The 26,993-nt window shown below is 39.7% G+C and overlaps 2 protein-coding genes across 2 annotated transcripts in view; both read left to right on the top strand.

Annotated features, from left to right (window-relative positions):
- The window catches only part of l3mbtl1 (L3MBTL histone methyl-lysine binding protein 1), a 19,209-nt gene extending 15,102 nt beyond the window's left edge, over positions 1-4,107 (top strand). Inside the window, exons 16-21 of the mRNA XM_071536434.1 lie at positions 122-224; positions 1,901-2,089; positions 2,200-2,249; positions 3,030-3,187; positions 3,778-3,840; positions 3,973-4,107. Of these exons, the coding sequence (XP_071392535.1) occupies positions 122-224; positions 1,901-2,089; positions 2,200-2,249; positions 3,030-3,187; positions 3,778-3,840; positions 3,973-4,107 (698 nt within the window). The remainder of the gene's footprint in view (positions 1-121; positions 225-1,900; positions 2,090-2,199; positions 2,250-3,029; positions 3,188-3,777; positions 3,841-3,972) is intronic.
- Positions 4,108-12,068: 7,961 nt separating this feature from the next.
- sgk2a (serum/glucocorticoid regulated kinase 2a) lies at positions 12,069-25,988 on the top strand. The gene is made up of 12 exons (XM_071536441.1): positions 12,069-12,081; positions 12,169-12,268; positions 12,918-12,975; positions 13,847-13,930; positions 17,222-17,353; positions 19,161-19,273; positions 19,437-19,473; positions 19,595-19,681; positions 20,297-20,392; positions 21,308-21,463; positions 22,138-22,227; positions 23,391-25,988. The coding sequence occupies exons 1-12, from the start codon at positions 12,069-12,071 to the stop codon at positions 23,544-23,546; spliced, it is 1,122 nt and encodes a 373-aa protein (XP_071392542.1). The 3' UTR covers positions 23,547-25,988.
- Positions 25,989-26,993: the final 1,005 nt, after the last annotated feature.

The raw sequence follows: 26,993 nt of genomic DNA, 5'->3' as shown, positions 1-26,993 counted from the left end.
CTGTTTGCATTACTGATGTTTGTGTGGGTGCCTGTGCTTGTTTGTGTGTGTGTTATTTAATGTGTGTGTGTGTGTGTGTGTGTGTGTGTGTATTCATCTGTCTATATGTGTGTGTGTGTAGGTCCGAGGGAGCCTCCTGCCACAGGCCAGGCCAGCTACCCCTCCTCTATTCCCTGTAAACCCATCAGCCACCCCAGAACCAACAAGTACAGCTTCCACCACAGGTCAGCACTCAGTTTGAACTGAATCATGAGCTTTTATCCCTGCAGTGCGACTAGTATTACCTGGGGACCTCATGTGATTTAGAAATTGCCCCCCCGCGTCTGTGTTTCGTGCGGCGCATTCGCACGGGATAAGTGAAGTCTGCATTTTACTCGAATTTACTGACATTATACCCCGGATATATTAACCTTGAATTATGATATGAATCACCTGGCTTGTTTGTGCACTATCTTTGGAGGAATATTGATTGGAAAGTGTCTGGTCACTAGCTATAGGCCAAACATTACTATTAATAGGCTGCCACATAATAACTGTTGAGCCTGTTGAAAGATAGAAAAATTATGCCGCATGCTGCCATGAATGTCATCCATCTCGTCATCTTTCGAGATTTCGCTCTTCTGATGGATTTGAGCTTGCTCTTTCTGCGAATGGGTCTCCATGCTGTGTAGCGAGATGAGCCTCCTGAATTTGCACCCAAAATGCTGTCAGAACTTTCATTTATAATTGCCAATGCAGCCTCCATAATTCTCGACCGGAAAAGAGGCGGAAAAAAGGCGCAGAGAAAACAAAAAACCTTGAAAAAAAAAAAAAATACGACCCCAAATCACAGAGATGCCGATTTGCACGGGACTAATATTATCACATGACCTCTGTGTTTGGCGAAATATGGTGGGTAATTTGCGGTGGAATTTTTACTTTACAAATTACGGACATGGCAGATTCGCACGGGATTAAGATCACAGACGACCTCCGCAATTATTACAAATTCCTAGAGGTCCCCAGGTAATATTAGTCCCATGCGAATAGGGCTTTTGTCTTAGTGTCGTCACAATAGCAGCATTTTCACTTCAACACCAATACTGAGTTTAATATCAAAGAATTTGATACTACTACGATACGTCGGTAAATAAGAAAAACCATCAAGTAGTGTGTTGCCACGTTGACCTGAACGGCTTTGGAGCAACTTCTGCTCCGGGGTTTTGACACGTCAGTTGGTGTTCGTCTTTGTCGGCTCTATAAGGGAAATAGTTTCACATTTCCCTCCTGCCACCAGTCTGTCAACCAGTTCAGTGAACTGGGATTCAGTTCCAGACTGTTTCCATGTGTTCAGCTGTTTGACTCTTCACTGCTGCAGTCCGCTGTCAGGAGCCAGACTGCAGCTCAGTCTATTCCAGTCCTTCTTCTTCTTCTTTTGACTCTTCCAGTCCATGTGCCAGCAGCATGTATACGCCCTCTAAAGGTGACACTGAATGGAATTTCAGCATTTGGTATCAAACATTTATAAAATGCAATATTGAATTCAATCTTTTGAAACAGTATTGAAAGTAGTAGTGAACTTTTGGGTTATTGTGATTTTGCCATGTTTTCTGTCTGTGGCCCCAGAGCGTCTGTAGCTCAGTAAGCTGAGCATGGCACAGACACTGTGAGTGTCTGGGTTTGGTTCCCAGCAGGGCGTCCCACACTAAAACTTTATGCACTCATATTAGTTATGGACCATAAAAGAAGTATTACAATACTTTTGAAATGTTGAAAGCAACTCGATTCTAGATCTTATTAAAATGTTACATTTTATGATGTTGGCAGTAAAAGATATCAAAACAAAATTTGTAAATTTCTTGATCGCGCTGTGGGCAGATTTGCCATATGTCTGTTGAATGGATCTCTTTCTTTGAAACAGGAAGTGTCCAACTCCCGGTTGTGACGGTTCAGGTCATGTGACTGGTCGTTTCACCGCCCATCACTGCCTCTCTGGCTGCCCATTGGCTGAGCGTAACCAGGGCAGACTGAAGGCCGACCTATCAGACTCAGAGTCCAAGAGGAATCTCTTCTTTGGCCAAAGGACCAAGAAGACCCATTACCGTGGCAGGTAAAGATGTGTGTGTGTGTGTGTGTGTGTGTGTGTGTGTGTGTGTGCGCACGAGTCTGTGTGTGTGGTGCACGCTTTTGTCTCATAATAATCTTTTCATTTGTCTTCAGGATTGGCCGTCCTCCCAAATACAGGAAGAACCAGCAGAGAGGCTACCAGAGTGAGTCTTATACATACTGTGCATGTTCAGGACTGTGTGGCCTTTATCTACATATGAAATATGGTCACATACATTAAGCATAATATTGCACAATTCATTTAATGTGTATGACCTGTTTCTGCACTAGAAGCAATGCTGCTAACAAAAAAACATAAGAAAACATTAATGGAGGTTCTACTGTTGATGATGCCACTGTTGGGATGAACGCAGTATCGACCGAATCAAATATTGGCGCAAGTGTGAAATTTAAAAAAGCCAAAAAGACAGTAAAGGTTTTCAATCTTAGAGCTGGTATCTCAGTTTTCTATAGATTCGATTGCTGTTCCCAGTGAGAACCTGTAAACCAAAGACTATAAACACTTTTTCTTAATCCAGAAGAGAAGTGTTACTTCCATCTGCCTCTTGGCACAAGATATCGGCTATTGGCAGCTTCAATCCAAAAATATATGAGTATCTATCTACATACAGTACTGTGCAAAAGTCTTAGCCACATGTAAAAAAAAAAAAAGAAAATCCATAAAGCAAAGACACTTTCAAAAATAATGAAATGAAAAGTTTCTAAATATCAAAAAAATTGCTATAAAAAGCAGTCTGCTGACACACTAATGCAGAAAATAAACATCTAAGACAAAATGTATATAAAAAGGGTGTCTAGGGTGCCTAAGACTTTTGCACTGTACATATATTAGTACTGGCCTTCAAAAATCTATCCAGTTGAATCTGAGTATGTATTTGTGTGTGTGTGTGTGTGTGTGTGTGTGTGTGTGTGTGTCTCCTCAGACATGTCCTCTGAAGGTGTGTATCCGTCTCTGTTCATGTCGGCTCTGAGCGGCCAGTCGGACCGGACCTTGTCCCTGTGCTGGGAGCAGCACTGCAAGCTGCTGCCGGGCGTCCAGGGCATCCACGCCAGCCAGGTGGCAGCGTGGAGCGTGGAGGAGGTCAGGGCGGCTTCTCAGGCTTTTCTGTGTTTGTTTTCTTACCGCTTAACTTAAAGGAATAGTTCACTCAAAAATGAAGATTCTGTCATCATCTCCTCCCCCTCATGCCAGTTGAAACACAGGTGAAGTTTGTCCATATAACACACAGGGAGGCTGCCAGGACAACTCCATAGCAGCCTTCTCCAAAACAACTGAAGTCAGTGGGGACCAGTTCTTCAGAGTTCCAAAAAGACCTACAGTATATTTACACCATCATTTAGTACAAATCTTAACTACAGCTGATTGATTTGCAACAAATAATGGTGTATAGGTCTTTCTATTCACAGTGTGATTGTTTGGCTGTTTTTGTTTTGGAGCTCTAAAGAACAGGTCCCCATTGACTTCAGTTGTTTTGGAGAAGGCTGCTACCAAGCTGTGCTGGCAGCCTCCCTGTGTGTTATATGGACTAACAAATTTCACCTGTGCAATCATTTGGCATGAGGGTGAGTAGATGATGACAGAATTTTCATTTTTCGGTGAACTATTCCTTTAAGTTTCAATAGTGCTTGTGATCATTTTGAGGTTTATTTGGCGGTGTGTCTCTGCTGCAGGTCTTTGGGTTTGTCCAGAATCTGACCGGTTGTGAAGAACAGGCTCGTCTCTTCAAAGAAGAGGTGAGACCACCGAGCGTACGCTGTGTTAATGAACGACAATTAGATTACTTCACGTATAATCAGTCACATCACATACACATGACATGACATAATTCTAATTCTGTAATCCGTATTGTATCTGCGTCTCCCCAGATGATTGACGGGGAAGCCTTCCTACTGCTGACCCAGACCGACATTGTGAAGATCATGAGCATCAAGCTAGGTCCCGCGCTCAAGATCTCCAACGCCATCCTGATGTTCAAGAGCACTGACGAGGGACTCAAGTGACCCCGCCCACTCACAGGCCCCCGGCCGCCAATCATCATGTGCCAAATTCATTCCGTTTCAGGAAAAAAAAAACACCCCGGACCCTTTTCATGTGTTTGGTGTCCTGTACCCATCAGAGAGAGGGAGGGAGGGGAGGGGGGAGGGAGCAGGGGGGGGGGGGGAGGCTGGGGAAGAGGGGAGGGGGGAGGGGGAAATGGAGAAGATGGAGATAGGATGGAGATAGAGGGAGGTATGGATTAGGAGGTAGGAGGCAGTGGTGGAAAGAACACTAAAATGCTCAAGTGGAAGTATTGTTACTTTTCTGATATTTTACTTAAGTAGAAGTAAAAAAGTCCAGAGTTACTGAGTTACTTTTCAGAAAAGAGAATTTTTTTTAGCTGTGATCTTTCCCATGCAACTCTAAAAGTGTGAGAGGACAAAGTGAGAGTTCAAACTAGGTTTTTTTTTTATTTTAAAATTTGGAAATTACTAAATAATGTCCAGAAACAAAGTAAAGCCAGATTACTCTCCTCACTGTGAATGGCTCCACAGTTTGTTAATTTATGATTGTCCAGTCTCTGTTCCTAAAGGAGAGAGACATCGTTTATACTCTGTAACGGATGTGATTTAAAAATATAGTGAAGTTTGATACTTGAGTAAAAACATACTTAAGTAAAAGTGAAATACACACAAGTACACACAAAAGCTACTCAATTACAGTAACATGAGTAAATGTAATTAGTTACTTCCACCCTTGGTAAGAGGTTGATGGGAGGCAGAGAGAAAGTGGTTGGAAGAGACAGAGGAAATTAACAAAGCGAGGAAACAAAAGACTGGATGTAAGAACAAACTTAGGGAAAAGATGGAGAGGGTTGAGGGGGAAAAAAAAAACAAAAAACAAGTGGCCAAAAAGAAAGTAAGAGGAGTTTAAATGCAGTAGACAAGGCTGGTCAGTGAAGCTCATTACAGCTTCGCGTTTTGTGCAATAAAAAAAGTCGAGACAGAGGTACTGTATCCGGTAACGCCTCATATTACAGCTCCCCTTTTTGTTATTATACAGTAATTCATTACACAGTAAGAAAAAATATACTGGAAATGTCCAGTAAGCTGCTGCTGAATTGGTTAAAACTTCTGACAGATAAACCAGAAAACAGACTTATTCTTATTCTGAAGCATTAATAGTTTGTTTACCACCTCATAATCTACCAGGTTTTACTGTGCAGTTACGTAAGAATAACAGAAATGCAGGAGCTGTAATTTTAAGCGTTATCCTCTATTCTAATCTGAGTGAGAGAACAGCATGAAACAACACAATGGTTTGCGTTTTTATCTCTATATGCAAAAGATCTGAAATTATTTTTTTGTAATTCTTAACAGATGAAAAAAAGGACACTTTGCATTGGCATTTTAGCACAATTGTGAAATCCAGAAGGATTTCACGCTGACGTTCCCATACTCGGTCACTAGAGAGTGCAAATTATCCACATTTCAGCACTATAACATGGCTCTGAATCTAGAGAATATAGCAGTTTACATGTGACACAAACTCCATTCAAAGTGTGTTCTTCGAAATGTTTACATTTTATGTCAGAAATGGGTCAAACTGTTATATGGATTTGATATCATTGTGAGATGAAAGTTATTTTGCTGGAATGTTTTAAGGGCTCTTGGAATCTTGAATATTACTTCTTTCTGTGTCTCTCTGGTGGGATTTGTGTGTGTGTGTGTGTGTGTGTGTTTGGGCACGTGTGCGTGTGTGTGTGTGTGTGCGTGCGTGTGTGAGTGTGTGTGTCAAAATAATCTTGGGTCACAAATGTCATTCAATCCATATGAATTAATAAATGTCCAAAGCTGTCTTGTCTGATTCCGGTCTCTTGTCTTATGTGTGGTTTCACACACGTTGCAGAGTGGGAGTCAATTTATGAATGAACTCATTAATTCCAATTCAGCTGAGGAATTGGAATAGGAATATAAATATTTATAAATAGACAACTGAGGACCACAAAAGGCATTTTAATCCTCGCTCATCTTGGGGTCCTGGGTGTTCAGTAACTCTGTGGTGCCCCAGGCCAGGAGTATGCAGATTTTCATTCCAGTTAAACTTCACAGCAGCTGATTTCATTGAGTTGTGCTAGTTACTGAAATCAGCTGCTGTAGTGTTTGGTTGGATTCAATACCTGCAGACTGTTGGGCATTGATGTAGTATTAAATTAAAAAAAAAAAAAAAAAAGTGGGTAGACTATGACCTCCAGTCCAGACAAACAACCACCAATAGAAACAAAAATTGGAGGAATTGGAATATGAAACAAAAACATACAGGAAACAGAATTGGAATTGAATTAGAATTTCAGAAAGTTTAATTGAATTCAATGAAATTCTGTGAAATTCCATTTTCTTCCCCCCACTGAATATCATAAAATGTTACAGGTTCCTTTCAGGTGCTATTTGATGCAGAACATGTAATAAATAAATAAATAACACATTGTGATTGAATGTGTTTTATTTGTTTGTCTTATTTGATTCACCATGTTTGATTTGTAATGTTTAGCAAGTCAAGACAAACTCTCTTGGAAGTGGAATTTCATGGAATTTAATCATTAATTAAATTCCAGTTCAATTCTGTTTCCTTAGAGCTGGCTGACATTCCAATTCCAATTTCAGGAATTTAATTGGAATTTCTCTACTGTGTAGGTGCGTGTGTGTGTGTGTGTGTGTGTGTGAGAGAGAGAGAGGGAGAGAGTGAAAGAGAGAGAGAGAGAGAGAGAGAGAGAGAGAGACGTTTAGTGCTTGTGTGTGTGTTGTTGCTTATATCACGTCCCCCTATCGCCTGTATTGTCGTCAACAGTTGCCTGTGGTGGTGGCAACTCTTTCACACCCTTTCTGCTTTCACTGCTTATCTTGTTATTCCAGTGCAGGGCACACACACACACACACACACACACACACACACACACACACACACACACACACACCACTGATAACCTGCTGCTCCAAACTCGTGAAAATGAAAGTTCTGACTCGTAAATGTTTTACACAAGACGAAACATTAGGTGTGCAGGTCTGGAGTTACTGTTTATCCCGCTCAAGGGAGGCCAAGGAGAGCTGGGACACCTCTGCTCTGCTGTTTTCAAAATAAAAGCACGCTTATTTGTTCATATATGTACATTAACACAGCAGTTTCCAATCATCTGCCGTGCCAGGAGGGGTGCAGCAAGGAATTATGGGGCCTATGAGACTCTGGACCCCTCTACTCAAACACACCTCCATCCATTCATTTCCTGATCAATTATCCGACACATCCCTAATTGAAATTCTGGATTTTGGGTGGTACTCTTTCACCAGTAGTTCTCTGTTACAAATGTGTATAGGAAAGACAATTTTGTTTTACTTTGCACAGGGAAATCAGAGCCAGATTTTATTCCTGCTTGTTCCAGTTTGTTTTAAATAACACCACAGTTGCTGTATCATGTTTTTGAGAGTGTTATTTGTTTGTGGTGGTAGATTTCAACCAAATCCTGTTTCAAAACTAGAAATAAAACCCATAAAATATCCATAAATATACACTAGAGGACCACAAAAGGCGTTTTAGTCCAGACACTTTAGGGTTCGGCCCTCATGTTGGGGTCCTGGGTGTCACCCCTGTTCCCCCCGCTGGGTGCCCCAGGCCAGGAGTATGCAGATTTTCATTCCAGTCAAACACTACAGCAGCTGATTTCACTGAGTCGCTCCCCTCTTTCTGACTGAAGTAGTGCTAGTTAGTGAAATCAGCTGCTGTAGTGTTTGGTTGGAATATAAACGTGCAGACTGTTGGGAAGTGACGTAGTATTAAATAAACAAAAAAAAAAAAAGTGGGTAGACTATGACCTCCAGTGCAGACGAACAACCACCAATAGAAACAAAAATCAATTATATTTTCAGAAAAGCATTATTCCCAGAAAAGACCCTATAGGCTAATTTCTGTTTGATACTACTTACTGTTATGAATTTACATCATCAAGATTGGTGTAAATAAGCTAAATAAGGTGAGTATAACTGTTTTACACAGATAAAATGGCGGGTAAACAAAGCTGATGAATGTTTAATTTTTATTTTACAACATACTTTTATTTTGAAGGCGAGCCGCGAAAACCAGAGGTGAAATTCTTGTCCCGTCTGGGCCACCCACTTCTCTCCTCATCTCCTCCTCCAACAACACACACACACACACACACACACACACACGCGCGCACACTCACACACACACACACACACACACACACACACACACACACACACTACACTGACAGTCCTAACCTTGCCCCGCCCCTTTTTTTGCCCCAACTTTTCATCAATGATTCACCCTGCTGCCAGCTTTCATGACGGAACCTCTGACCGTCTGAAATAATCATCGGCTGGGATTTATTTGGTAAAACCTGACCCCAGATCCGCCTCACGCGCGCTCCTGTGACAGAGAACAACAGTGTTTGACGGCTCTCTCCTGTCAGACAGCAGACCCGCTGCTCTCCCTCTCTGCCTGCACTCATCTGGACTCAGGTGAGCAAACATTATCGATTTCTTATTGACTAAAAATGGATAATCTTCCCAGAATCTGCTTAATCCTAAATGAAACTTACTTTTTTTAATGTTTGGGAATGAAATATGTCTGCTGAGAAATATTTGTTTCCGTGTCAGTTGAGCTGTTTCTAGTTTTCCATAATGAAAAGTCATATTCCTATAATAATCCCATACAGATTTATAGTGTCTGTGCTAATCAATAGTGCGTTTATAGTGACCTTTCTGTACTCCTGTATCACCATAGCATTTTCTATAATATTCCTGTAAGGACTTATACTGTGATACTCAATACTGACCTCATTGAACTTTATGGTATTTATGCCCTATGGTATCACTATAATATTCTTATAATATTCCTATAGGAAGTTGTTCTGTCTGAGGTAATCAGTACTGAGTTTGTTGTGTTCCAATGGTATTACTGTATTTCATATAATATTCCTATGGAGACTTAAAAGTGTCTGTGGTATAGTGACCTCATTGTACTGTACGGTATTTATCTCCTATACTATCACTATAATATTCCTATAGAGATTAATAGTGTCTGTTGTACTCAATAATGGAAAATCTTTATTAGGAATAACCCCTTGAGATGTACCATCTCGTTTTCAAGGGGCTCCTTAACGACAAAAATACAATATAAACATAATTAGACAAAACATTTAACAAAAAAAACCAAAAAATAAATAAATAAAAAAAAGAGGAGGAGATCATACTCCAAGCAGAGCATGAAAAATGGATCATTCATTCATAGATTATAGAAAAAGTATTCATGTCAGTGATAGCATTAAGTAATAAAGTTATAAAACATAATTATAGAGGTGTTATTATGGACATGTACAGCTGATCCTATAATAAGAAGACATAATAATAGAATAGTAGAATAATGATAATAATAGAATAATGAATTCATAGTGACCTTATTGGTATCACTATAAAATCCCAATAATATTCCTATGGCGACTTATAGTTTTGTTGTGAAACTTCTATAGTTCTTTATCATAAGGGTTTTTATATTTGTGAAAGAAAACTATCTGTGCTGAGAAACGTTAGTCAGTGGCAGATGAGGTACTTGTAGTTTCAAACTTTTCCCTTAATGAAAGGTCATATTCCTATAATATTTCTTATAGGGACTTATAGTGTCTATGGCACTCAATAGTGATACTAATAGTGATAAATGCTTATAATGACCTTATTGTACCTTATGGTGTTTAACTCCAGTAGTAGCACTATAATGGTCCTATAGTGACTTTGAGCTTTGCTGTGATATTTGTATAGTATCCTTCTAACATTCATTATAGGGTTACTGTAGTTCTTTTTCGTCAGGGTCTCTGTGTTTGTGAAAGAAAACTATCTGTGCTGAGAAATGTTTATCCAGAGGCAGGTGAGCTCTTTGTAGTTTCAAACTGTTATCGTGCGTTGTGACTGATTTTTGGAGGCTGTTCTGTTCACTGCCTTCCCCCTTTTGACAAAAAAACAGCTGTTTTTCTCAAGAAGTTTTCCCATATAGTGTTGTTGGCACAGACAGCTTCATGTGGAAGCCCCTCATTACTGAAACTGTGAAAATATGACTTATAATTGACAAGTGTGCAATGATCATTTGAAAGCACTTTAAACTGCTTTGAATTGCTTTCTATGCTGTTATTTGTTTTAATCAATCCAGTTCAGGAAGTTCAGCAAGTGGATTTTTTTTGTTCAAAATTCAATTATTGAAAAATTTTGTCTAATAAGTTTGGCATATGCAAACTATGAAGAGATAACTGAGGATGCTTTGTCTTAATCATGTATATTAAATTTTGTGTTTACGTTTTTTGATTGAATTACACGTGGATTGACAGCTGCTCTGTTTCAATCTAACCTGGCAGCTTTGGGCCATGAAATATGTCGATCTATTTCCTTCTTATAAAACTCTGTTGGTGGATGCAGCTCGATCAAATGGAAAATTTCAAATAATGTTGATGCATAGCATGGTGGTTGTAAAGGCCACGATTCATGGACACATTTCTGAGGCAACAGAAATGAGCAACATTGCCTTCAAACGTGTAAGAATTGAGAAAGCAATGTGGTTTAACACAGTAGAGTAAATTCATATTCCAAAATATGATTCATCCATTTTGGAATATGAAGAGTGTTAGATGATGTTCATTGCTCAGTAGTTAAAACTGCAAATGGTTACATCTGAAATTTAATATTTTGTACATAAAGTTCTCCAGATTGCTAATAACCTCTTTAGTAATTGATGAGTGTTACTTTCACACTACAGCGATTGGTTTCTCAGAGTAGTGTGTCATGTTTTTTCAGAAGGTAGAATATCTAATTTCAGATTAAAATACTGTCAAATACTGTTAGTTATCTTTTTCGGTAGAAGTGTATTGATTTGATATTGATCTTTGTTACCTCCAAATGTCTGTTATCACGACTTCATGAATCCAAAAGCAATCTGATGAAGAATTTCTGGTCAAAATTATTGGCAAAATTTGATTTCAACAAAAAATGTTGTGGTGTTCAGGTCTATAAACGGGTAAATAGCTCCTGTTGAAGCAATGTTACCATTTATTGGCATAATTATGTTTTGTGTGTGTGTGTGTGTGTGTGTGTGTGTGTGTGTGTGTGTGTGACCTAGGTCATCCCGCACATTTTGACAGACGTGAGAATGACAAAACAATATTTACCATGTAAACGTGTTCACTGACACAGACCCTCCACCCCATCCCACCCCACGCCACGCCAACACACACACACACACACACACACAGACACACACACACACACACACACACAGGATGTCCTTCATTGTGCCTTTGTTGTTCCAGCATCTTGTTCCAAACCGGAGCTACCAGTTCCTCTGGATCCTGGATGGGGCAGCAGCAGATTCGGAAACACACACACACACACACACACACACACACACAAAAGGGTAGTAGCCAGCTCAAGCCTCATGGGAGGAAATCTGTGAATCGCTGACCACATTATCCTCAGCTGCTCATGGTCCCTTCTTCTTTCTTCTTCTTCTTCTTCTCTCTCTCCTCTCCTCTGACAGACCTGTGAAACACTGATGTTGGTGTCTCTGGGAGTGGAATGGACGATAGCCATGGCACACTGTTCTATGTAATGTGAGTGGCTTCCTGCTTCATCTCTGTGTTGTTGTTTTTTTGCATTCGTCAGGGATTCTCACTGTGTCTCCGCTCAGGATCCAAACAAACACAATTCAGTCTATTTTCAGACCAAGGCTCATCAGCATGTGACAGTAGACCCACTAGAGATATGCTGCAATCCATTTGGGTCCCAGTTTAAGAAGGTTATTTGTCTAACTTTGTCTCATCTGTCCAATGTCTTAAAGGAAAAGCGACCCTAAAAAACTTCACATTTTGTCTTCACCATTTTGCATCCCTCCTAGGCAACATTCAGTTTAATTTAATTGGGGATGTTGAATGGTGAAAGAAAGTGAGAGTTAATGTGTTTTTAATTGATTTGTGTGTCTTTAAGCAAATTAGTGCAAAGTGAGTGTTTTCTGTCATGGCCTTCATTCAGCTGGTGTGTGTGTGTGTGTGTTTGTGTTTGTCTTCCAGCTGCGGTCTCCGTCCTCCCCGTCGCGTGACGATGTCAACCTGGGGCCTTCAGCAAACCCACAGTCAGTAGCTCTACTATCACTGACCAGCATGTAGCTCTCTTTAACGTAACACATGGAGATATAGCTGTCTAATCCAGCATTAGCAAAAACGGTAACACTTTACAATAAGGGTACATTAATTAAGGGTTAGTTAATGCTTAATAAGCATTAACTAACCCTTAATTAACAGTTAACTAATGTGTCTGGTAATCATTTACTAATGGTGTTCATGTTAACTAAGGTATTAATTTATACATTATTTAATAGTCATCTTTATAAACTATTAAATAATGTATAAATTAATACCCTAGTTAACATGAACTCATTAGTAAATTACACATTAGTTAACTGTTAATTAAGGGTTAGTTAATGCTTATTATTGAGCATTAACTAACCCTTATTAAGCATTAATTAACCCTTAACTTAGTGACCCTTATTGTAAAGTGTTACCGCAAAAACAAACTATTGATGTCAGAATCGTCTGCTTTGAGCTTTTACTTTTACTTTCAGGAGTCTCCTTATTGAGAATTCCCTCACACAACATCTTTAAAATATATATATTTTTTAGAATATATCAAAACATAGATTCTTGAAGAGCAGAGATGAAAAGGCTGTGGATAGATGGGACACACAGCCATACAGACGCATTTTATTCCTCTGTTTTTTTCAGTGCCAGGCCCACGGACTTTGATTTCTTGGCTGTCATTGGCAAAGGGACCTTTGGAAAGGTAAGACAGTTAAATCTATGTATCTATCTATCTATCTATCTATCTTATCTACTTTTCAAAATTTCATTTATCCATTGAGGTTTTTGCTCCAACTGGTCAAACATCAGGACTGACCTCAGGTTTTTGACACATGGTTGCAAAGTTAAGGACGTCATCAAATGATAAAACCTACAGTAGGAATGAACTGTGTGTTTTTTGTACAGATAGGAGATTTCATGAATAAGGATGTGCTCCGAATGCAAAAGGTATTCTGGTGCCACTGGTACACATTTTGGAGAGAAGCATCGATTAATAGAAACCACTTCAGTCTTTTGACCTTGTGTGTGTGTGTGTGTGTGTGTGTGTGTGTGTGAGAGAGAGAGAGAGAGAGAGAGAGAGAGAGAGAGAGAGAAAGTGGGCTGTTGCTGACATTGCAGACAGGTCAGAGAGAGTCTACCTGCTGACTGCTGTCTGATCAAAATGTGCTGCCGGCTTCATGAATCATTAACTTTATAGTCTGAGGCCTGCTAAGGTTACCTGAACATCATCCAGGACGAGGAATAACAAAACACTAGAAAATGTATTTACCATAAAGAAGTACACAGCAATAGAAAACACTAAACTTCTCATAGTATTACTTTCTTTTGTCGTCCGTTTTGTGTTTCTACATGAAAATGTCACTGCTGTTGTCCGGACCTTTTTTCTTTGTATCAACAGACTTCTCAGATTTCTCAGTGTCATCTGTTTCCACAGATCACGTATCTGTGTTGTGTGTGCGGTCGCTCGGCGCCGTTCACACGGGGACTCGATGTAACGTCTTGATAGCAGAGTGTCAAGATGGAGGCGCAGGGTGTTTACCAAACAAACCGCTAACAAACAAACCTCCATGCAGGTGCTGCTCGCCAAACTCAAAGCCGACAGCAAGTTCTACGCCGTCAAAGTGCTGCAGAAGAAAGTCATCCTGAAGAAGAAAGAGGTGGGCTCTGCCGGCACACTGACAAATGTCTTCAATACCACTCTTTCCTGTTTTATGTCAGCTTTTATGTCTTCTGGCCAAGCTGCAAAGCCAGAATTCATCGTCATTTTCACCTAAAAAGTTAGTTATGAACACAAACATAAGCTTCACACCGACCAAAACCTCACTTGAGCCTTAAAAAAGACAAAAGAAAATATTACGATCATTGATTTTAAGAGATACAGCACTTTTGACTTGGCCAAAAAGTCAAATGATGTCATGGAAAATAACATTGCAGAGAGGATTATGCTGCTTTGAGTGAATGAATGAATCAGTATAAATTGAAAGAAAGAAAGAAAGAAAGAAAGAAAGAAAGAAAGAAAGAAAGAATGAATGAATGAATGAATGCATAACTTTAACATACATGCATGAATACATTATGTTGTCTGAGTTAGGAAGTGATTAGACAGAAAGAAGTTAATATGCATGTGGTTATTATCAGGCAATAAAAACACATATTTGAATGTTCTCACAGTGAGCCGGGAGAACATGACATGTTGTATCTGAAGTGTGTGTGAATTTGTCAGTGTTATTATTAATTAATTATATATGAACAGTCTTCAGCAGGCTGTTTCTGACGGAGCGATACGATCTGAATCTTATCTAATCTGCAGCTTGTTCTGTCCTTTGTACTGACGCTGGCTTTTACAACTCCCACAGAATAAACCAGGCTGCTGTTTGTCTGACAGCACAGACGAAATATCTGATCAAACTCAAACACTTGTAGTCCGATCTGTTGTTAAATCAGGCTTTTCATCTGAAGTGCAAGCTTCAACTGTTTGAGAGGCATTTTGCCAGTGGTGGAAGAAGTATTCAGATATTTGACTTAAGTAAAAGTAGCAATACCACAGTGTAAAAATACTTTGTTACAAGTAAAATCCCGCATTCAAAATGTTACTTAAGTCAAAGTACAAAAGTATTAGCATCAAATTATACTTAAAGTAGCAAAAGTAAAAGTAGTCATTATGCAGAATGGCCCATTTCAGAATCATATATCATGTTATTGGACTATAATTAGTGAAGCATTAATGTGTTCATCACTTTAATGTTGCAGCTGGTAAAGGTGGAGCTAATTTTAATTACTTTATATACTGCTGGGTAGCTTAACCTACACAAAATATATCATAATTTATTAGTTGATTTATGATTTGTATTAATAATCTAAATCTGCAAAGTAACTAGTAACTAAAGCTGTCAAATTTAGTGGAGTAAAAAGTACAATATTTCCCTCTAAAGTGGAGTGGAAGTATAAAGTAGCATCAAATGGAAATACTCAAGTAAAGTACAAGTATCTCAGAATTGTACTTAAGTACAGTACTTGAGTAAATGCACTTAGTTACATTCCACCACTGCATTTTGCCAACATGTTAAAGCCAGGTGATGTTATGGGTCAGCTCAGGTTGAAGTGTTTGGTGTTCAGAGGAGAGAGATTTGTGCGCTTCACTCCTCTGTCACTGGTGCAATGTACAAAAATACAAACCTTAACAAACCTATAGTAAAAAAACACTTCAGAGGACAGATGAATGTGGTGATTTTCCACTCACTGCTGTCTGAATGTGGACTGACTGACTCACAGACCGTCTCTCCTCTGGGAGGGAAACCGTTCCTTTACTTTTCACATGGTTCTGTTATTTTTCGTGCGGTTTGCACTGCAGATTTCTGTCTCTCACAGTGTTTCCCAGGCTGATCATGGTCTACTTTCTCCATCCACACACTAGATTTAATTTACGGTTTGACTGATGTGGAGTTTTTCAAGACCAATACCAATATGTTTAGACTGAAGTCGCGGATAGATTTTGTGCCGACATTCACTGTTGTTTAAATTTGACCATCTTCATGCCAAAAAATGAGAAAGATTCAATGTTTTCCCCCAGACGTTTGTTACTGTCAGGGTGGAAAAGCCTCTGAAACAGCATTTAGACCATCATGTGACACTAAAACTCTCCATTGAAACCCAGACTAATGAAATACTTTCCTCTTCAATGGTAGGGGAAATTCTGGGATACATTAGGCATTTAAATGAAGAATTAATTCACAAAACAAAACATCATTAAACAGTGTCGGACGACATGACTGGCCGATATTTGATATTTTAGAAAAGGCCGATATCGGACGATATATCGGGCTAAACCTAGATTTAACATCATTTAACAAATCAATTCAAATATTATGGGGATTTAAATTGAAAAATAGGTTAAAAAAAAAAAAAAACACACTCAAACATAGAGGATGCCAAAAAACAGAAAAGATTTACTGCATTTTTGTCAGGACAGGTTTATTGTCTGTTCGACTGGTTTATTTCTGGGATCTCTGGGATCTACAATAGAAAACCCGTCTCTCTTTCTCTGGTGTTTCTTTTAGCGACTCCATCAGAGTTTTATTATTGTTTCTCATCCGCAGCCCAGAGCTGATGCCGATGTGACGCTGTGGTTTGTGACGACACAGAGAAACAGATGGAGTTCCTGTTCTCCTTCTCTCCTCGTGTCTCCTGGTTCAATACTGCTTTGTCCCCTCTCCTCCTCTTCCTCCTCCTCCTCCTCCTCCCTCGTGACTCTACCACTCCCTCTCTCATTTCCCTTGTGACTCTTCTTCTCTCCGACTCCTTGTTGGTTTGATTCTCCGCTCCTCTGTTCCTCTGGTTTCTCCCCTGCGTCTGGTTCCTCATGCTCTTCTTCCTCGTCCTCTTTCTTTGTCTTTACTCTCTCTCTTTCCTCTTTCTGCCTTTACAGCCTCCTTCTCACTGCATTCCCTCTTCCTCCTCCTCCTTTTTTCCTGAGCGCCTCCCCTTCTCTACCTCTGTCCATTGAGGTTTAACTCAACCAGTACGATTATTTCTACCTCCAGAGCAACTCCGCCTCAGAGAAAACTTTGTACTAAACTAAAACTCCAATGTCTTTTCCTTTCTCCATCTTTTTTCTCTCCTCATCTCCATTCTACCAGTCTAGTGGTCTAGTCATTAAAAGCGTCCACGTGTCCAAGTGCTGGTAGAAGACCTTTATCAAGACATTTCTCATGGCATTTTATATGTCATGAAATGTCTTGATACAAGTCTTGTACTGATGGAAGTAGAAGACACAGCAGAGGTGAATTTTGTGTGTGGGAATGAACCATTCAGATCCGCAATGTTGTGTCATCATAACCTATTGGCCTTAGCCCACTGAGCCAGCAGGACACACCTATTTGTTTCCCTTCACCATCTTTATCCTCTCTCCATCTTTTTGTTGATGTCTTCATGTTTCTCCTCTCCTGCAGCAAAAGAACATCATGGCAGAGAGGAACGTGCTGCTGAAGAGTCTGAAACACCCGTTCCTGGTGGGGCTTCACTACTCCTTCCAGACCCCCGAGAAGCTCTACTTCGTCCTCGACTACGTAAACGGGGGAGAGGTACGTGTCTTAAACTGAAAAAGAATAAAACTGAATAAATCAAAACAGACTGTATTGTCTAACCAAGACTGTAGAATAGACTTTGGCACAGACTACACGGCCCGGTTTCCCAAAAACAACAGAGAATCATGATTTTGCCAGTTGACTTACAGAAGAGTAAAAATGATGTTCTGCGGTTTTTCACTGATGACATTTTGGTTCCTCATTTGAAATAAATTGAATACTCAGTGGGATAGAAAATGGCTGCCACAGATGGGAGCTGTGACATCAAGTGAAAGCAAAGAAGACACGTGGCCAGATTTATTATGTTGCATCTTGCGATTGTCGTTGATGTCCGTTTATCACCTTTACCTAAAGAATTAACTGAATTAAAAGTGCTACATATAGCATTTTAGCATCAATACATCTTTACCACGTTCATTTTGAGATTTTTGGTGTAATAAACAAACAAGATCATTGCTGAAAAGATTGTCTGCCTCTACACTGCATTTTACATTGTGTGCCACCAGGTTGGATCTGGCAGGATAGGTTTATGGCACAAAGGGAGATTGCTTTACGGCACAAAAGAAGAAGAGGGCGCTGTTCATACATCGCAAATGGAGCAAGTGTTGATGTAAAGGTGCTACATATGGCACCTTTAATTTAATTCATTCATTCATTCAACCTTTATTTAGATCTCAGAGATCATTGAGGGTATATGCCCTCATTTACAATGATGCCGAGAGTACAGAGTAAAATACACATAAAAAACAACCAACGAGAAAACAAATAAACAAATAACAACAGAACACAGCCAAACACACTTAAAAACAGTTGCATTCATGAGTGGTGCAGTTTGCAATTATGGTTTTAAATTGACCCAAATGTACAATTGTGTCCAGTTTCAATGTATGTTGCAAAGTGTTCCAGGTGTGTGCAGCACAGAAACTAAAGGCAGTTTTCCCAAATTCAGTGTTTGTACGCGGCACTTCGAGCATTAGCCAATCACTTGAACGTGTTGAATAGTGACTATAGGACCAATTTAATAAAGAAGTAGTATATGATGGCAAGTTACCATTAAGGGCTTTATAAATAAAGAGAAACCAATGCCTGTCACATCTTACTGTTAGGGATGCCCACCCAAGCTTTTCATACAAGAAGCAATGATGTGTGAAATTATCAGTTGAATTAAATTGCTGAGCAAAATAGTCGTATAAACATGGATTGAGTTTGATTTGACTTATTTTTCCAGGGTTGTACACATTTTTAAGGCTATAAATAAAGTGCACCTCACCTTGAATAAACCACATGCAATATATTTTAGCCCAGGTCTGAAATGACCAGACCACCCGGCTGTTGTTCCTCCATCATATTCCTGTACAGTTTGCTTTCCTGTGGCTCAGCTGGGCCAGCAGGCCGGACTGTAACAATGTTCCTAATAAGTAATCCTTTATTTATATCAAATCAGCCAAAGCCTGGCAGGCTGCCAGCAGCAGCGCCCCTCTGTGACTGCTTTCCAAACACACAGGTCCCGCAAGCAGTTAACCCCCTGCCCCGGCCCCACTGCCACGGCTCTGAGTCACACTTTTATTTTCTCTTTCATCTCAGTTATATAACATTTGAATAGAAATTAATCTCTCACTTCTCTCTCTCTCTCTCTCATTTTCTTTCTCCCTCATCCTGTTGTTTTGTCTGTGTCTCTCCAACCCCCACTTTACTTTTCTGTCTTCTCCAACATCTTCTCTTTCTCTTCCTCTCCCTTTCATTTCTCCCTCCATCCTCTCTACACTCTGTCAATCTCTCTCTCTCTCTCTCTCTCTCTCTCTAGTTGTTCTTCCACCTCCAGAGAGAAAGGTGTTTCTCTGAGCCCAGAGCGAGGTTCTACACTGCCGAGGTAGCGAGCGCCATCGGCTACCTTCACTCTCTCAACATCGTTTACAGGTCAGACACACACACACTCACACTTCATACACACTCACACCATTTACACACTCAAACAGCAGAAGCACAAAGGATTGTAATTGTTAAACACAAAACAATAAATCTGCAAATTATCCGTTTATACTCTCTGCCCTACTACTCTGTTTATTCTCGTCTTCTGCAGAGATCTGAAGCCAGAGAATATCCTCTTAGACTCTCAAGTAAGTCAGATTCACTTCAGTGCCTTCAAACTGTAAACCCTGAAACCCATATTTGTATGCTTTTTCTGTAAATATCTATTTGTACAACTTAAATATAAGTACATGCTTGTGTGTGTTACAGGGCCATGTGGTGCTGACAGACTTTGGGCTTTGTAAAGAAGGTGTAGAACCGGAGACAACCACCTCGACTTTCTGTGGGACCCCAGAAGTGAGTAAATGAAGTCTAAAAATATACATAGATACAGGAACATCCCATCAGAAAGTCGTGTGACAAAACTGTTGGCGGTTCCAGATGTGTTTAAACTTCTCCTGAGGGATTTCGTCAACAGACTGCAATTTTGTGGTGTAGAGGCAGTCCTTGGCTATTTTCTTTACCCCAGATTAACTGGGAAAAGTGACCCAACAGTTAGGAGTTGGGTCAGTATGTGAATAGTTTGTGTGCAAAGAAAGGTTGTACTTCAGTAGTAGTTGTCAAGGAAAGTTGGGATGCTTTTTGTTCGCCTCTCTCACTCATATTTTCCCAGCTGGATCATGGATTTAAAGACAATCTCCCTCTGAACTCTAAAAAATAGGAAAGTGAAAAAGTGCCAGTTACAGAGTGAACCACATAAACCAGTGACATGCTGCTTATTTATTTAAAAAAAACCTCTTTGCTGCCGTCTGTCGGGTGAGTATTTCTTGTCACTTGTCTGTGAAGTTTACAGTCTTTTTCCTCTCATTTTTGTTTTTTTCTCCCTCCCTTCTTCTTCTTTGATCTCTCTCCCTCCTGCTGCTCACTTTGCACTATTTCTTTTTCTCTTCTTGTATCCGTCTCTGTCTGCAGTACCTGGCACCAGAGGTTCTTCGTAAGGAGCCGTATGACCGGACAGTAGACTGGTGGTGTCTGGGAGCGGTGCTGTATGAGATGATCTACAGCCTGGTATGTCTGTTTGTGTGTGTGTAGGTGCTTCGTGAGCCTATTATTTGTGTGAACCAGATGTGTGACCAAGTCAACTTTGCTCAAGTCCCAGGTCAATCTCAAGTCTTGAGGCACAAGTCTCAAGTCTAAATGTAGAACAGCAAGTCAAGTCAGAGCAAATCAAGGGTCCAGTATCAATTTAATATCTTAAAGAAAACTAAATATCTAGGACTTTTCAAAGCAATATGGTTTTAATAGGATAGAAACTTGAGGTAAGAGCATCATGAGTTTGATTTCTATAATCAGTTTCAACTTTCAGTTTAAATAAATTCAATCATTCCATACAAATTCAGAAAACAGAAATGAAATTCAGTCGTCTGGTGGAACAAAACTTTCAATCTAAGTCATTTACATAAACACCAGATCTGTTGTCAAGACTTTAGAAACCTTTTCAAGTCATCAAAGTACAAGTCAAAGTCAAGTCCCGAGTCCCAACTTGACTTGACTTGAAGTCCAAAGTCAGCAGAACCCAAGTCAAGTCTCAAGCAATTAAAATTGAGAATCGAGTCCAAGTCATGTGATTTGAGTCCCCGCCACTGGCATTAACTCTCCATCTTCCAGTCTCTAGCAGCATGTAGTTGAGTGGAGTGAACTCGCTTTCATCCTGCAGTTATGCCATTGTGTGTGTATGCATACATATATTTTGCATTGCTATTTTTCTATATGAATTTGTGTAACCTCTCCCTCCTCCAGTCCGCCTATATAATCACACATAACTAAAGTACGACTAAAGATCCTAAATTATAACTCCAATAGATGATGAAGGGGTTTAAAGTATAAAACCATGGTTCTGGGAAGGGTTACCATAAGTTTACTGGTTCCTTACCAGCTAATTTCAGTTAACTTATATTTTATATTTGTGCTCACTCCCCCCAGCCTCCGTTCTACAGTCGTGACGTTGGTGAAATGTATGATGGGATCCTGCACAAGCCGCTCCCGCTGCCTCCTGGGAAGTCGGACGCCGTCTGCTCCCTGCTGCTGGGTCTGCTGCAGAAGGACCAGCACCGACGCCTCGGGGCCATCGCCGACTTCGTGAGTCAAATATCACTCACAAAAATATATGACAGTCTTTCCAACTGTCTTTGTGCATTAAATGTATAAATACTTGTTTCCTGTAGTTTGGACTGCAGTTATTCTGTATGTGTAAAGAAAAGTGGTCCACTGATATCTGGTTTAAATCTAAATTAAGGACATGCTGTCAAATCAAGAACACTCATATTACAGAACCGTATGTTAGTAAAAGTCCCCAGAAGTCATAGATCTCTTTGTGCACAGTTAAGGTGATTTACATTAGCGTTAGCCACTGAAACAGATAGGATTCGTAATACTCCTGAATATGAACATGTCTATTTGGGAGAAATTGATTAATGTCATGTTCTACTGTCTGGCATATATTGATCTAAGAAATGATAATGAAAAACTTGACCAAGATGCCAAAAGTGTCATCACCTTCATAGTATTAAGCAGCAGGCTGTGTAGATGACTGTTACAGCTCTTCTACAATTTAACATTTATATTTTGAACATCTATGGGTGCATATTTTCTCTTTTGACATTTAGTGTCCACAAATGAATCTGTCTGAATATTTACAGAAAATGGCTGCAGGTGGAGGCTGTCGAAAGGAAAGCAAATGACACTGCACAGTGTAATTGTACTATATCCATATGATGTATAATTCTTTTTTCCTTTTTTTTTTTTTTTTACAGTTAGAAATAAAGAACCACGTCTTTTTCTCTCTAATCAACTGGGACGATCTTTACCACAAGAGAATCACTCCTCCTTACAACCCAAACGTGGTGAGTTGTTTCGGCCGTCTACCTGTCTGTATCCTGTAACTGCTCTTTTTTTTTTTTAAAACCCCGTCTGTCTCTGCAGCCTGTCTGTCTACCAGCTGATCCACCTCCCTCTGTGCATGACTGTCTTTCTGTCTGACTGCTCCTGTAAGCATCCCCTCTTCTTTTTGACTGCCAACCCGTCTTTTCTGTCTTTTCCGTCTGTCTGATTGCAGCTTCATCCCCAGCAGCACACTGAGTCTGTCTAGACTGTCTGACACTTAAGTCTGCCTTCTCAAATATCTCCTCAATAATCCTCCACTTTCCCCCAAGCCGTTTCCCCCAACACTTTTTTCCAGTGGGACCGGCCTATACAGACGCCTCTTGATTCTTCTTCTAAATCTCAGCCACTTCACTTGTTTTCTTTAATACCTCAATCCTCTCTTTCAGAAAGGCCTCACCTGTCCTAACTCTCCTTTATAAATGGTGTCATACTCTTTACACAATTTTGTATCCCTACTAATTTCCTTTCCTTGTCTGGTCAGTTTTCTCTTCAAGTCTTCCCTGTCTATTTCTTTTGTTTTTCATAAAAACCCAACATATAAGTTCACAGTTTAAAGTTGTAATCAGTGAGATGGTGTTTTAAAAAAAAAAAATTGGTAACATCTTTGGTATTGCTGCAGTGGGAGTATTTGTTGTGTTCTTTTATCTTTCTATTTTACTTGATTTGATTCTTTTAATGCAGTGCATTTTGCTTGTTCTTTTACATGAATTTTATCTTTTTATCTGTCTTTTATTGATGTAAAGCACTTTGAGCTGCATGTTGTGTATGAAAGGTGCTATACAAATAAAGGTTATTATTATTATTATTATTATTATTATTACTATCACTGCTCATGGTAATTAACTGCTGAGAGTTCTTCTTCTGTTTATTCCAAACAAACTGCTGTTGCAGCAGGAAACGTAACAGGATTTTTCCCAGGAAAGAGCAACCAGACACCGGGTGTTAAGAACAGCACATGTAGAAGATTTAATGAACTGGTTATAGGTTGAATCACTATTATATCAATGGGCGATAGAGAGAAGCAAAATGGACTTTTATTTATATGAACATGTTGCAGATTACTACCTTAAAATGTACGTTTTCTCAATCATTCCTCTCTTCTTCGTGACCTTCTGTTTTGCAGAAGGGCCCAGCGGACACGCAGCACATTGACCCGGAGTTCACGAGGGAGATGGTTCCCAACTCGGTGAGCCGGACCCCCGAGTTCAACGCCAGCACCAGCTCCAACAACGCCTTCAACGGGTTCTCCTACGTCTCCAACGAGGACAGCTTCCTGTGAGGCGGCAGGCTCCCGTCCAACAGGCCTGGGCAAATGTAGACAAAAGAGTGTTTCAAATATTTGAAGAACAAGGAGGCTCCTGATTCAACTTATCTCAAGAGTGATTATATCTCTTTTGAAGCTAGATGTCTGGAAAGTAAAAGCACTTCATGTAGAAGTCCCACACTGAATCTATCCTGTATTGGTGCTGCAGGTTTTCCTAATTATTCCTTTTGGGGGTGTAGCAGCAAGTGTGGGAAAAGAGAGAATGTAAAAAGTGGGACGTCTGCGATGGCTACATCTATAGTTCAAATATGTGAAACCTTTTGCCTAGTCTTTTTCCCCCGGTCTGCTGTCAGACAGGAGTCTCATACCATCATAGAAGAATTACCAGAACATACAGGGACCACAAGCACTAAGATCATCTTTAAATTACAAAGGAAATTATCACTATTCCATTGATTTACAAAGGAATGAAGATGATGTAAGGCTGGATTTACACAAAATACCTGGCTTAAAATTCTTTTTGGCACAGACCTGATCTTGTTGTGTGTGTTTAAATGGAGAAACCACACTGAATCTTTTTTTTTTCTGTTTAGAAAGCCATGGAAAAATGTGTCTTCCAGTGTAATTACAGTCTTAGTGCTACAATCCCTTGTCATAGAAAAAGATTTGAATTTATATATTTCTTATTACAACCTAATAACCTATGGGTTCGATAGAGCTTTGAACCAGAGGATTGACATCTTTTCAGCCAGGAAACCAAATGAAAAAGGCTCAGGGACCCACGCTTGAAAAATGTCGTCCGCCCTGCTACCTGCTGTAACACTGCTGCGAGTAACATTTTAACATCAGTAAATCATTACCACATTACCTTTGAGACATTACTATAGTACCTTAAACATGTTTATCCTCTTCAGGAAAATGAAAGTCAATGAAATCTCAACCATGGTCTCATTTGTTTATGGTAATTATACCAAGGTATCACAATTCATTTTATGATGATATATTGATGTTATGATGCTACATGGAGTACTTTTAAAAAAATGACAGTCGACTGCACAGCAGTCTCCACCTTTAAGGCTGCATTTTTTTTTTTTGGGGGAATGTCCAATTCTGTTATCTGGAGATTATTTTAGCCTGTAGATAGTAGATGATGGTGTTGATTAATTTTGTTTTTTGACATGTAAAGTCAACAGTCAACAGTTAATGTTATAAAAAAATATGTAACGTCTGTAAATACTTAAGCAGCTTGACACTAGGATGATGTAGCGATGTAATGATATCAAAGTATAACATGAAGCCTCTCTGCCTGGGAAATGTAACTTAGCTAACCCCTCCTCCGCCTTCTGAGGAACTGCAACTGGATGACTTAAGGTACTTGATATTGATACCAAAGGATGATACAGTTCAGAAACTTAAATCACTTCTGTTTAACCCAAACAAATGTTTATTTTACTTTTCTGATCTCATTCCTTCATTCTCAAAAACCATGCTTACACATTACATTTGATGTAGAAACTATTCTATTCCAATTCCCAGTAGACACAGCACACCACTATTTCCCTTAGAGGGTTTTAATGTCTCAGGGTTTTAATGTTGTATCAGATACGAAGAACAAGAACACTAACAGGAAACTGGAAAACAACAAATCTCATTTACTTTGTGTAAATTGTCTAAATCAGTAATGAAACATACTCCAGGGGAAACAGTGCATGGTAACCCTTCCTGTTCCACCTCTAGTCTTATGAAACTGTGACCATGCGTGCCAAGCTGTTATTCCCTGACTGATCCTGTAAACAGAGAGGCTGACATTAAAGACTGTTGAGTCACGCTGCCATCAGCGTCACAGCTGGCTGACGCCGACTGAAGCAAAGATCCAAGTCTGTATGTGTGTGTGTGTGTGTACATAGAAAACGTATCAATAAATCAAACAGTTGTCAAAACATTCACATGTTCTTTTGGATGAGCAGTTAATTGTGCGTGCATAACAGAAACAATGTTATATGTAAGTATTGTAAATAACCTATTAGTGACCAGCTACTAAATGTTGTATGTTAACAAAAATCTCCACACCTTAGTGTCGGGCTGGAGAGAAATATGGTGGGATTACAGACAGAAGATGGTTCTGAACAGCAGGGTTAGACCGATATATATCAAAGATCGGATATTGATGGAGGTGAAGATATGATTTCACTCAACAGATTCAGTCTGTAAAACCTGCAGTGAAACCTGCCTCACCCCACTTTAAGGAGCTGCTAATTCGCCTAAAAGAATTTCATTAGTAAGTGTTTCAATGGAGAGTTGTAGTGTCCCGCGATGGTCTGAATTCTTGTAATTTGGGGGAGTTTTTTGGGACTGAAAATGGTTACATTTAAATACACAGATTATAAAATACAAATATTATATACAATATAAACATTGGCTATTGGAAGCTTACATCCCAAAATATCGGTATCGGCATTGGCCTTCCAAATCATCGGTTGAACTGTACTAAACAGTAAATGTGTCAATTATACAAACTGTATTTGATTGTACAGATAGTAATCAAAGCTGCCTTTTGTGGGAGAAATACAGTACATCTCAATACAACGACATCACATTAATAGATTTTCATTTTCCACATATTCTAGGCTCAAGGCTCAGTAGCTCCAGTCACAAGAGACATTATGAGCACACATGTTCACACAAGAAACCTTATCCATCTGCCCAACTGTGTGTGTGTGTGTGTGTGTGTGTGTGTGTGTGTGTGTGTGTTAACGACTGTCAACAAAGTGGGATGTATTCATCCATGAACAGTGCCAACAGAACTTTCTAGTGGGATTGCTGCATCCAGTAACAAACAAACATGGAGAGATTAAAAAGCTACAGGCACTTGGGTCTCTGTTGACTCAGGTGAGGCCTGTTTTAGAGAACTGTCACTCAGATATCCTGAATACACCGGACCAGGCTCCCTTGGTGCTGCACATTAAAAGGAAAAATCCACCCTCACATACTTTTACACTGTTAGACATCAATCTGTGAGTTATTTTGTGATAAAGTGTTGTGATTTACTTTTTTTGGTGTACCCACTGTCTCTCAGCCTGCCTCCTCTACTTCTATATTTAACTAATTAACTCTGACTTCTTCACTTTGTGATTTCCTACATTTCCCAGAATGCCTTTTGACAACCCCCAGAGAATGTGCCTGCACTTGCCCCTTACTCAAAACAGAACATATCTTGTGGCTGCATTGCATTCTGGTCCATTGAGGCTACTGTTCTGTTCTCCGATGGATTTCTCCCTGTATGATTGTTGAACGTCGGTGCAAAATGGCGGCTCTGGAAAGAAGCCCTCGCTCTTTGATTCTGAGGGACTGACACCAAAACCTGACGTTTACTGTTGATGTTTTATATATCTTAAAATGTTCTGTGCTGCAAATATCCCTGTATGATGTCATGTTGTCTACATTTGGGCAGTTATCCTTGGG

This window comes from Centroberyx affinis, unplaced genomic scaffold (genome assembly GCF_046629955.1).
Source record: "Centroberyx affinis isolate AG114_WGS23_722 - 3 ecotype Tasmania unplaced genomic scaffold, CSIRO-AGI_Caff_v1 ptg002871l_1, whole genome shotgun sequence".
Classification (NCBI taxonomy): Eukaryota; Metazoa; Chordata; class Actinopteri; order Beryciformes; family Berycidae; genus Centroberyx; species Centroberyx affinis.
This window is presented reverse-complemented; position numbering and strand designations above follow the sequence as displayed.